The 12,492-nt window shown below is 49.0% G+C and overlaps 1 protein-coding gene across 3 annotated transcripts; it reads left to right on the plus strand.

The window, feature by feature from the left end:
* The first annotated feature begins 3,515 nt into the window (after nt 1–3,515).
* Nucleotides 3,516–11,840, plus strand: H2-DMb2 (histocompatibility 2, class II, locus Mb2). Of its 3 annotated transcripts, NR_160895.1 has the most exons (7): nt 5,536–5,757; nt 7,183–7,280; nt 7,938–8,219; nt 8,838–9,122; nt 10,793–10,909; nt 11,077–11,112; nt 11,372–11,840. NR_160895.1 is itself a non-coding variant. In NM_010388.5 (6 exons), exons 1-6 carry the CDS (start codon nt 5,703–5,705, stop codon nt 11,380–11,382), a joined length of 786 nt encoding a protein of 261 aa, NP_034518.1. In that variant the 5' UTR covers nt 5,536–5,702; the 3' UTR covers nt 11,383–11,840. The 3 variants fall into 3 exon arrangements, 1 of the variants encoding a protein (NP_034518.1); NR_160896.1 differs by lacking the exons at nt 5,536–5,757; nt 7,183–7,280 and adding an exon at nt 3,516–3,816; NM_010388.5 differs by lacking the exon at nt 7,183–7,280.
* The last annotated feature ends 652 nt before the right edge of the window (nt 11,841–12,492 follow it).

Here is a 12,492-nt window from a genome sequence, read left to right on the forward strand (position 1 = left end):
CCAGCGGCACAGGACTGCTGCTGCTAAACTGTTTCACACACAGTTTATTCCTTGCTTTCTGTGGGACACGGGAGTTGTTGCGGAGGTGGTTAAGGCTAACTCACAGAATTAGTTTGCTATTGGTGAGGCCACCTCCGTTTTTCATATCGCATCATAGTCTAAGGGACGTACATCATCCAGTTCTTCCCGGGCTCCGGCTCTTTTCTCCGACCACGTCATTTCTAAGAGCAGAGTGTGTACTGATAAAGCCCTCGGGAATGCATGACTGTCAGTTTCCCTGTGTGCTCTTCAGTGAGTGACTTACTGTCTCTGTGCCTTCGTGTCAACTTTCCGTAAAGGATGGTAACAGCCGTGGCTCCCTTGTAGCGTTGTTATAAACCTAACGATTATTAACTTACTCATGCTTGTGATGTTTTTGCATGAGTATGGATGCACAGCCTTGTGGGAGGTAAACACTAGGAATCTTCCATCCTCCATCCATCTTCCACCTCACTCACCACGACAGTCTCATTCAAACCCAGAGCCCACTTCCTGGCTAGAGGCTGGGATTACTAATGCCCGACATGTATTCCTGGCCTCTCCATGGCTTCTGGGTATTAAATTCTGGCCCTCATGCTTGTGTGGCAAGAGCGATCTCCCCAGCCCCTCGTGCATGCTGGGTAAGTGCTCCAGCCACTTATCAGCACCCCAGTCCTTCTGTGATCTTAACCTGGGGACTGCTGAGAGCAGTTTCACACGGAGAAAGGGCAGGATAACAGCATTGTCACCAACGGTCTGCAGTGCCACAGAGCTTAGTGACATCAGGAACTTTCCTCTGCCTTCATTTAAACAAACAAACAAACAAACTACTTGTGTGAGTGGGGGTGTTTTGCCTGCCTATAATGTATGTGTACACATACATGTCTGGTGCCTTCAGAAGCAAGGAAAAGATATCAGATCCCCTGGTTCTGGGATCACACATGGTTGTAAGCAGCCACATGCATACTGGGAAACAAACTTAGATCTTTTGGAAGAGCAGACTGTACTCTGGACCACTGAGCCATCTCTCCAGCCCCCTGTTAGACTTTTGACTCTATCTTTAGTATTTTGATTTTCTCCCTTGGAGATACTTTTGTTTTTATTCTCATTTTACCTGTGTGGATCTGGTCCACATCCTTTTCTACATTTTCCTAGTTTCTGTTCTTCTTCAAATGTACCCAGCAATTTCCTTCCAATCAAAACGGAAAACTGACGGAGGTCTCACTGTATGGCTCTGCCCAACCTGGAACTTACCACGTAGACCAGGCTGATCTCAAACATACAAGAAATTTACTGCCTCTGCCTCCCAACTGCTGGGACTAAAGATGTGGCACTTTTCCAGGTGTTCACCTGCTGTCCTTAGCTCTAGCTAACTCCTCTCTCTGGACCTTAGAGGATGGGCTTAGATTAGATGCTCACCCATTGAGTGATATGTGTGCCACTCGCTCCCCAGCTGGCCTCCAGTTTGCTGTGTAGCTGAGATGATCTCCCCCACCCCCATCCTGGTCCTCTGCTTCCACCCCTCCCAGCTGCTGGGATTGCAGGCAGGCACCACCCTGTTAGCCTCTTTCCTCAGCCATTCTTGCATCCAAGTAAGAGCCAGGCCGACTCTGCTTAGCTTTGAGACTGGATAAGGTTGAGTGCATTAGGGTGGGGGTTCTAGGACCCCTTAACTAGAGGCATCAAAAGCTGACTTTAGCCTAGTGTTCTCTTTCCCTTTTCTTTGAGTTAAAGTCTCATGTAGCCCAGGCTGGCCTTGAACTCCCGATTTAGCTCAGGATAAGTTTGAATTCCTGATCCTCTTGCTGGGATGGCCTGGATGTGGTTGGTACCTTTGAGAGCAGAGGTGGTTGCCAGCAGAAAGCGCATTCCTGGGCAGCCCTCGTTCCTCATTCTTCCCTCACAGAACCATGCCTGTCTGCTTTGTGGCTTGTTCCCATGTCAACCAACTGCAGGGCCATCCCACACTCAGCTCCGGCTGCCACCCCCAGCCCTGCTCTATCTTTCTTAGAATTCTCAGGACTTCCTAAGGGACACTTTCTTGTTTTCTTGTTTCCTGATTTTACACATTTTACATCTCTCTCACTCCCTCTCTCTCTCTCTCCATATATATATGTATATATATACATATATATATACATATATATATGTGTGTGTGTTTGTGTGTGTGTGTGTGTGTATGTAACCAACAATCTTGTAATCTCCTCTTCAGAGGTCAGAGAGCAGCTATTAGAGCTGCTTTTGTCCCCACTATCACCCAGAGTCACTGGCGATGGGGTGGGTGCCGGCAGGCTCTCGTGGCATCGGCTTTTTGTGTAGTGATCGTGAAGCTAAGCACCTTTCCACGGGCTTCTTTCAGTTACTGATTCAGACAGTCCTGAGACAGAATCTCATGTATCTGAGATGACCTTGATCCCTGACCTCTGGCTCCCACCTGAAGCACTGGGACTCGGGGATTCCAGCACACCATTCCGTCAATGTTTTGAACTGTATGTTCAGCTTTTTCTTATGATTTCTGGGAACATGATACTCCGTGCAACAACTTAGGACAGAATAGATGCTGAAAGTACCTTCTGCTGTGCATTGTGGGACACGCCTGCACTCCCAGCATCTGGGAGGCTGAGGCAGGAACATTGCCAAAGCTAAAAGCCATCCTATGCTGCGTAGTGAGGCTCTGTCTCAAAAAAAAAAAAAGAAAAAAAAGAGGCTTCCAGTTGGTCACTCTCCAGTGACATATACATACAGTTGATTCTCTGAATAAAATTATTTAGTTTTGGCTCCGAAAGCCACTGTGGACAAGTGATTGACTGGTCCAGCATTTTTTTTTCTTCTGTCACAAAATGTGGCCTTGAATTAAAACCATCTGTGCAGAAGAGGAAGCAGAGGGCTTACATGGGATGAATTTAGGAAATGCCTAGAAGAAACTCATATGGTTAAGGCCACCGTCCCACGGAAAACACAGGGCCACATGTGTGACTTCCCGTAATGTCAACTCCAGTGACAGTATCAATATTGGCACACGTTTCTGTTTCCAGTGACCCCCATCTCCTTGTGGAACTCCATTAACTCCATCCAGTACTGCCAGGCTCGGGGGCGAAGGGGAGTCAGAACTAGGCAGTACTGCCTTCCTCTCCTGTGAATTACCTATAATGCTTGGCACAAACCCTCAGTGTTAGCCCACTGCAGGCATGTGGGAGCCAGGCCAGGTGGAGAGGCAGGAAAGATGAGGACTGTGTGTGTGTGTGTGTGTGTGTTCAAGTAGTAGCCTTCAAAGAATGGTCCATGGGACCCTGACTGGAGGCCCTATTGCTAGCTGTGCTGGTAAACAGAAGCCCTCTGTGTGTGTGTGTGTGTGTGTGTGTGTGTAGAAGGAACCGCTTTGCTGAGCACAGGTCTCTGGGGCTTCCGTTTTGACTCTAAAACCCTCCGTACATGTTCACATGAATATGGAAGTGAAATCCTCTCCTACGGCTTCCTGTGGTGTCTCAAGAGGTTTCACATCTCCTTGACTACTGGAGCAGAGAGCTAGACTCCCGGAGGGGACTCCACTCAGTCCCACTGCCGTGGCCACGCCCATGAGGGGGAGGGTGCCCAAGTGAGGCTCTGCAGGCCTTCTCTCTAGGCTACAGGTAGTAGGCTCAGAGATGGGGTCAAGACTGGATTCCTGCAACAGAAGAAAGGCATACCAGGAAAAGAGGGCTTGGAGGCTGGGAGTCACTTGTATTGTTTTGGAGCTGTCTTAAGAGAAGGTAAAAGAGATGGGACTCCTGGAGCAGACGGAGCTCTGCAAATGAGCAGGTGTGTGTGGGGGGGTGGGGGGGTGGAGTGGGTTGGGGGGCGGAGGAGGGTGGAGTAAGCCTTTGAGGGGGTTGGGGTGACTGTGGCTCCTCTCTTCCCCTTTTTCTCAGCAGAAGTGTCACCAACTTCGGTTATCTGGGTTCTTCCCAGCCCAGGAGAGAGAGAGAGAGAGAGAGAGAGAGAGAGAGAGAGAGAGAGAGAGAGAGAGAGGAGGACACGTCCGTGAGTCTGTGTGTCTGTGAGTGTGTGTGACTGTGGGGTGTATGTATGGTGTATGTATGTTTGTATATGTGTATGCCTATATGTGTATGTATGTATATATGCACATGTGTGTGTGTTTGTGTGTTTATGAGATCAATGTAAGATTTCTATAGGCATAGAAGACACTATCAGTTTTGCAATTCACAGTCCAACAAAAGATGCACTTGCCATTTAAAATCTATCCTATTGTGTATGAGGCTCTGGGTTGAATTCTTAGCACAAAAAGAAAAGTGCACTAAGATTGGGGAGATGGCTAGGTTGGTAAACTGCTTGCTGCACAATTGGGAGTATCTGAGTTCAATCCCCAGGACCCACATTAAAACAAAAACATACAATACAAACAAAACAAAACGCCACAAAAAAGCCTGACATGTCTGTGCACAGCTGTGGTTCCATTGCTGCAGAGGCAGAGGCAGAGGCAGGTGTGTCCCCGGGCTTCCGGCTAGCTAGCCCAGCCTACCTGGCCAGCTCCAGGTCATCAAGAGACCCTGTCTCAAAAAACAACAACCAATAAGGTGGAAGGTGTTCCTGTGGCCTCTGCACACATTTGCACATAGGTGCATGCATGCTGTATACACACAAGCACCCACACACAGGAACACCTGTGCACATGTGCAAACACACTCAAGTGTCACCAGTAGATAATGTCCTTTCCAGGAGAATAGTAGGGGCACCACATCTCTACTATAGCATCTTCCTAATCCAGAGGTCAGCTCAACAGAGCGGAGCATGGGGCAGGGCACACTCAGGGAAGCAGAGACTCTGGAGGGGAAGACGCTTGAGCTTGGGCCTGAGGTCAGCTTTTGACCAAGAGCTTCAGTAGAACTGCCCCAGAGATGCGCGAGTGCAGGAAGATAGGGCGTCCTGGCTCCCAAAGCAGCTCCTACAGCCTAGGAGGAACGGAGGCTTGGTAAGCAGCCCAGGAGGGAATGGGGTTTCCAGGCTGGCCCCTGCTCTCTAAGGTTGGATTGCTTTCTGTCGTCCAGTCCTGCTCTGACACAAGGCAACTGTGTACACTATCTGTACCTCCTTCCTTCCCTACAGTCTTGCCTCTGCCACCTGTGTCCTCCTGAGTGACAGGACAGACCAGGGGTGTATGTACTATCTCCTAGGCAACGTCCCTTTCAGAGAGGAAGAAAGTTGTCTAGAAGTTTTTTGTTTTTTTGTTTTTTCTTTTTCTTTTTTCTTTTGGAAGTGTGTGAGATGAGAAAGTCAACCCAGGGGCAGGCCAGGGTTGTATTTCCTGGAAATGCTTCAGCGATCACCCCCAGGGACCTCAGGAAACCACCTAGAAGGTCCTGTTCTTAAAGCACAGGGCACAATGAGGTTTACCTATTAACCGATGATGCTAGGCTAAGTCACTTAGTGATTGGACTGACTTAACTACCCAGCTAATCTGACCACTCCCTTTAGGACCCCAGATTTGGTTGAGTGAGTGGGTACAAAGGAGGGGCTGAGTGACTCGGGGCCACATAGGCAGCAAGGAGCAAGGGGCCTGAGCAAGAGGTACCATATTTACCTCAGTGTGTGAAGATCATTTGCCCAGGCTGGGGCAGGAGAGAACCTGAGGCCCTTGCAGGAGGTGCCCAGGGGCCTGGCCTTCCTGCACCTTCAGAGAGTGGAACATGGCTGCACTCTGGCTGCTGCTGCTGGTCCTCAGTCTGCACTGTATGGGGGCAGGTAAGATAACCTCCTGAACCTTCTCTCTCCTGCTCCTGTTTGGGTAAAACATGTTCATTTTTGCTAGCTAACAGGTCTGAGTGCCCCAGAGTAGCCAGTCTCCAGACTATGGCATTCCTCCAGCCCTGTGCACTGTATTTTACAGCAATTTTAATAATGAGCCATTCTCATAGACTGTGTGAAGGATGTCCCTGTGGGGACGTAGGTTAGGACTGGGTACTGCTGGGTCCTGGTTCCTAACATGGTGCCTGGCATGACATAAGTGTTCTGTGGTATCAAAGTCAAGAATATTTCCAGCACAGAGCAAGACTGACTACTTCTTGACTCTGTTTCTTTCTCTCCTGTCCCCTTCCCTCCTCCTGTTGGTCTGTTTGTCTGTCTGTCTATCTATCTGTCTGACTGTAGTCTGTCTGTTTCTTTCTCATTGGAGACAGTCACGCTCTATAGCCAGACTTGCCTTAAACTCATGGCAATCCTCCTGCCTCAGTGCTGGGATCACAAGTATGCCAACCACATTACTCTATGTCCCTGTCAATAGTGAGGTGCTCTGCAGGTCTGTTTTGGGGTAGACAGCCATGCATGCCACACAGGAATCTTGGGTTGTCCTCCCTTGTCATCCAGTCTCACATACAGAAGCGCTAATTGTTTTCAGCCTTGTGCACATGAGCCTCAAGCTCGTCCCAAACCTATGCCCTGCCAGATGTGGAAGTCTATCACACCATATGATTTTGGTAGAAGAGTGGAATTAGCTTGAAAATGCCTTTTCTGAGTTTTGTTTGGTTGGCTGTTGTTAGGAAAGCCGGGTATACTAAGTTATTTAAATTTGTTACCTTAAGACCTTAGACCACTGCAGGTGGAAAGCAACAGCCTGATTTAGTGTCAGAGCCTTGGGGAGGTGGCTCAGCAATGAAGAGAACTGGGTGACTCTGCTGAGGACCCAGGTTCAATTCCCAGCACTCACATCAAGCACAAGAGGGAAGCCCCAGGATTACCGCGACTTCTGCCCAGCTTGGCTGAGTTAGAGCCCCTTGGCTTGGAAAATGGAGAAGGCACAGCGTCTGTGCAAATAGACCGTTATTGTTCATTTACTGCAAGAGTTTAAAAACATTTCTCTCTCCTGCTTCTCTGTTTCTGTCTGTCTGTATTTCTTTGCCTATCTCCCTGTCTCTGTCTCTTGTCTCTCTCTTTCTCTTTCTGTCTCTCTATCTCTGTCTCTATCTGTGTGTGTGTGTGTGTGTGTGTGTGCATGAGCGTGTGTGCACTCTCATCCGTGCTTGTCTGTGTGTGCACCACATCTATGTAGTGTCTGATGAGGCCAAAAGGGTCTCAGACTCTCTGGAACTGGGGATAGAGGGAGCCATTGGGGGTAGGTGCTGTAGTTGGAAACCTCAACTTCTGCAAGCAACATATACGTTTAACATCCAGCCACATCTCTAACACCATGAGGAATATTTTAAAGAACAAAGGGTTCATAGGAAGACAGCCAGGCAGAGCTCAGGTGCAGTAGCTTCTGCCCCCAAAAGGTAGGTGTGCCGATCCCCACCATATGAATGTGTTCACCGACTGGGAAGGTCTCAGGACCCCACAACCTGAGATCTTTAGGCTTCATCAAGTAGACAGGATTTTTTTTTTTTTTTTTTTTTTTTTTTTTTTTTTTTGGTTTTTCGAGACAGGGTTTCTCTGTGTAGCCCTGGCTGTCCTGGTACTCACTTTGTAGACCAGGTTGGCCTCGAACTCAGAAATCCGCCTGCCTCTGCCTCCGGGGTGCTGGGATTAAAGGCGTGCGCCACCACACCTGGCTGACAGGATTTATTTTTAATCCAGTCTCCAGTCCCCTCCCTGCTGCTCCAGATTTGAGATTTAAGTCTCAGGCTCCTAAAGATGGCTCCATCTTTCCACTGAAAGGCCCCACCCCAGGGTTCTGCCAAAATTGACCTCATTAGAACAAGGGACTCCATGGTCACTCAGTTTCAAGGGTTTCAGAGCTCTGGGTGAGGAACCAAGTAAAAGACTAGATATTAGGGCAGAAAATGCATCTACTCCCCTCCCCCCACCATAATTAGTTATAAGGGTTTTAGGAACTTTGTGTTAGGATCTATGAATGGGCAGAGGCCATCTTTGCAATCCTGCCATGCAGACTCTGACTTGCCTTCCTTCCTTTCTGTGACATCTTCCCCCAGGTGGCTTTGTGGCTCATGTGGAAAGCACGTGCGTGCTGAATGATGCTGGGACCCCACAGGACTTCACATACTGTGTTTCCTTCAACAAAGATCTGCTGGCCTGCTGGGATCCAGATGTGGGAAAAATAGTCCCCTGTGAATTTGGGGTGCTGTCTAGATTGGCTGAAATAATTTCAAATATCCTCAACGAACAGGAGAGCCTTATTCATCGCTTGCAAAACGGGCTTCAGGACTGTGCCACCCACACCCAACCTTTCTGGGATGTGCTGACCCACAGAACGAGTGAGCAGAGGGGCAGTCTGGGAGCACAGCCAGGAGGGCAGAGGACAAGGAGATGCGTGAGCAACAAAGGGGTTGATACCTGGGCAGGAAGAGACAGTGTGGACCTGGAAGAGGCAGCAGGACATGGAGGGAGCAGTGTGGTAATGGGGTCGGACTGGAGGAAGAGGATGTAGTGAGAAGGAATTGATGAGGACCAGAAGCAGAAGCCAAACATGTCAGAAGCCAGAAGTCCACCAATGACTTTCCCCATTCCTGTCTCTTCTTTTTATTTATTTTAATTAGATATTTCTTCCCATTACTGGGGACTGAACTCAGGACCCTGCACATGCCCGGCAAGCACTTTACCAGTGTGTATGTCCTAGGTCCATTTCTACTATGTGTTCTGAGGCAGGATTTCCCAAAGTTGCCAAAGCTGGCTTTGAACTTGTAACTCTTGTTTGGGTTGCAGTCAACTAGGATCACAGGTTTGGGTCCCCAGCCTGGCTTATCCTTGTATTTTTTGCTCAGATTTTGCTGTTTCATATTTAGAAGTAATCCCCTTTCAATGTGTGGCTGCAGACAGTTTTGAAAGGATGAAATGAGACTTCCTTACCAACCATAACTGCTTCTCCCATGCAGGAGCGCCATCTGTCCGAGTAGCCCAAACCACACCTTTTAACACAAGGGAGCCCGTGATGCTGGCCTGCTACGTCTGGGGCTTCTATCCAGCGGATGTGACCATCACATGGATGAAGAATGGGCAGCTTGTCCCTTCCCACAGCAACAAGGAGAAGACGGCTCAGCCCAATGGAGACTGGACATACCAGACAGTCTCCTACCTAGCCCTAACCCCTTCCTACGGGGACGTCTACACCTGCGTGGTTCAGCACAGCGGGACCTCTGAGCCCATCCGCGGGGACTGGAGTAAGTGTGTGGGAACTCGGACTTTGGTGGTTGGGAAGGGACATGGATATTTTGGCTGAGGTAGTGAGACGTGCACCGGTGCGTGGTCCATGTAAGAGAAGGGGATGCTGGGACCGGAAGTGAGTCTGGAGGAGCCTGTTAAGGGTTAGCAGTGTTGGTTCCCGACTAAAGGTCATGCCTTTGCTTGGCAGTTGTGCTGGGATGTCTGTGTGAGCAAGGGAGAGCAACCTGATTGTCACCCAAAATGTGTGCAGATTTGATAACATTTCTGGAACAAGTTCTCTGTGTTAGTTCTCCTAATACCTAGCCATCTTGTCAGGCCAGATCTAGTAATTGAGAAAATAAAGTAGACAGAAGAGGAAAGGGGCAGGCTTTCCTCTTGGTACGGGGCTGCACTGAATTTGGGTGGCTTTTTGAGTATAATGGGATCGTGCAGCCATGACTGCAAGACACACTTATGGGCCTGTGAAGGGGCTTATCAATAGGGACCTCACTGAACCCAGGACTAGTTAAAGGTAACATATGTGGTACACACCAGTTTGGAAATGACTGAAAAGAGAGGAAGAAAGAAGAGGAAAGGGCAGCTTGGAAGAGCAGGAAGCAGGGTCCTCAGGCTGCTGAGGCAAGGACTCCTCTGTGGGGAGTGCTGTGTCTGCTGTTGGTTCTAGTGAGTCTCTGGGAGGGGATGGTGTCCTGGTTAGGATTTCTATTGCTGTGATGAAACACCATGACCAGGAACAGACTAGGGAGAAAGTATTTATTTGGCTTACACCATCACATCATGATCCATTGTTGAAGGCAGTCAGGACAGGAACTCAAGCAGGGCAGGAACCTAAATGCAGGAGCTGATGCAGAGGCCACCAAGGGGTGCTTCTTACTGGCTTGCCCCATGTGGCTTGCTCACCTGGGTTTCTTGTAGAACTCAGGACCATGAACCCATGGGTGGCCCTCCCCACAATGGGCTGGGACCTCCCCCATCAATCACTACTTAAGAAAATACCCTATGCTGAAGGCTTGCCTCAGCCTGACCTCATGGAAGCATTTTCTCAATTGAGGTTCCCATCTCTGAAATGATTCCAGCCTAGGTCAAACTGACACAAAACTAGGTAGCACAGAGGGGAACAAGAAGAGTGTGGAACACGTCTGTGCCCTTGAGCTGTGCAGGGTAGGACTCCTTTGTAGGGCACACGAGGGGGGCTCCTTTGGTGAGGGAGCTCTCTTGATGTTGGGGTTAGAATGCAGATGGGATATAGCTCCAAGCAGGAACAGCTCTGGCATGTGGGATAGTGAAGGGCTGAAGTGTGGAATGGAAGCAAATTCTGAAAGAAGACACGGGCAGTGAGGCTCTGGGGGACTCATACTGTGGAACTTTGAGGGCCTGGAAAGAAGACATTTTAATAGGAAGCTGTTCAGAGCTGAGGTGTGAGTCAGCCCTGCCACAGGGAGTGAGGAATCCCTGGTGGCTGGGGCCAGTGCCCCTGGATGGAGAACCACAGAGACTGCCTTGAGAGGCCCCACTAGGCTGGGGGAAAACAGAAACTGGGTGGTAACCATAGGAAGACAGTTTCCCCTGTTCTAGTAGTGAATGGTGTGGTTGACTCTTCTTGTTGCAGGCTCCCTGGGACCAAGCTGTAGATATTAATTTTAAGACCTCTTTGATTACTTTGTAGCACCTGGGCTGTCCCCCATCCAGACAGTGAAGGTCTCTGTGTCTGCAGCCACCCTGGGCCTGGGCTTCATCATCTTCTGTGTTGGCTTCTTCAGATGGCGCAAGTCTCATTCCTCCAGTGAGTGATCCCCTGAACATTCTGCAGTCCTCCCTGGTCCTCCTCTTTCTCCCAGTCTCTCTTGCTTTCTGTCTGGGTTGATTCTCTCATTTGAACTCCCAACTTCTGTGGTGAGGAACCTCCTTCATCCACAGGGGCTGGAATAATGATGTCTCTTCTTCTTCTAGGCTACACTCCTCTCCCCGGATCCACCTACCCAGAAGGTAACATTTGTCTTGGGCTTTGTGCTCAGTCGTCCTCGGGAGGGGTAGGGTATATGTTCATAATATTGCTTGCTTATGATAAGCAGCTTATAGCCTGTTTAGGTAGGCTGGAGGTAGCTCCTTTGTCTTGGTCATTGGTTGCTGGGCATTTGTTTTGCATTACCAGTGTTTGTGGTCTCTGGTGCTGGGTGGTTATGGACACAGGTGGTCGGGTGTTTTGCAGACCATTCTCACTGCCTGATTCTGGTTGCTTCTGCAGGACGGCACTAGAAAGCAGAACCCAGAACCAAGGAGATTCAGACTCCTGAGGATTCCTTCATGCCCCCAATATCTTCAGGACACCCCATTTTCTTGTGTCATACTGCCTCTATTCAGTTTCCCTTCCCAATGTAATTTTTTTTTTGTTTTTTGTTTTTTTGAGACAGGGTTTCTCTGTATAGCCCTGGCTGTCCTGGAACTCACTTTGTAGACCAGGCTGGCCTCAAACTCAGAAATCCACCTGCCTCTGCCTCCAGAGTGCTGGGATTAAAGGCGTACGCCACCATGCCCGGCTTCCGATGTGTAACAGCTTGGGAGGTATTCATAATGAAGTCTGTCTCAGGTGTTTTCTGAAGTGAGCTGATCTAAGGAGGGGGTTCAAGGTCTTCTGAGAGCCCCTCCTTGTCACAAGGGCACCGTGTCATAGGTGGTCACTAAGAAATAAACTGGTGGAATTCCTGGCTTCCCCCAAGCTTGTGTCTGGTTGTGGCAGAGCGGGATGAAGTTGAACCTTCCCTGTGACATAGCCTGTGGCCCCTACAGGTCTCCCAGCTACATGAAGCATACCTGGGGCGGGTTTTGTAAGTATAACTCGAGGGAAGAAATTGAGCTGTAGTGAGATGGAGCTGTCCTGTGAGGCGGAGGGAGGGGCTCAGCTCAGCTTAGAAGAGGCATTTTTAGACTGCATTTTATTTTCATATGTGTATGTGTGTGTCTATGTGTGCATGTCCATGTGTCTGTGTGTCTGTGAGTGTGTGTGAGTGTGCATGCATGTATGGTGGATATGTGAATGTGTGTATGTGTACATATGTGTGTATTATGTGTGTGTGTTTATGTGCCCAATTTAAGATTACAATATACCTAGAGGACACTATCAGTTGTGCAGTTCACAGTCTGAGAAAACAGGCAATTGCCATTTAAAATCTTAGCACAAAAAGAAAAGTACACTAAGATCTGGGAGATGGCTCAGTTGGTAAAGTGCTTGCTGCACAAATGGGAGTGTCTGAGTTTATTCCCCGGGACCCACATTAAAACGAAAACATACAACACAAACAAAACAAAACAACCACATAAAACCTCAACATGTCTGTGCACAGCTGTGGTTCCATTGCTGCAGAGGCA

The sequence above is a fragment of the Mus musculus genome, chromosome 17 (genome assembly GCF_000001635.26).
Source record: "Mus musculus strain C57BL/6J chromosome 17, GRCm38.p6 C57BL/6J".
Classification (NCBI taxonomy): domain Eukaryota; kingdom Metazoa; phylum Chordata; class Mammalia; order Rodentia; family Muridae; genus Mus; species Mus musculus.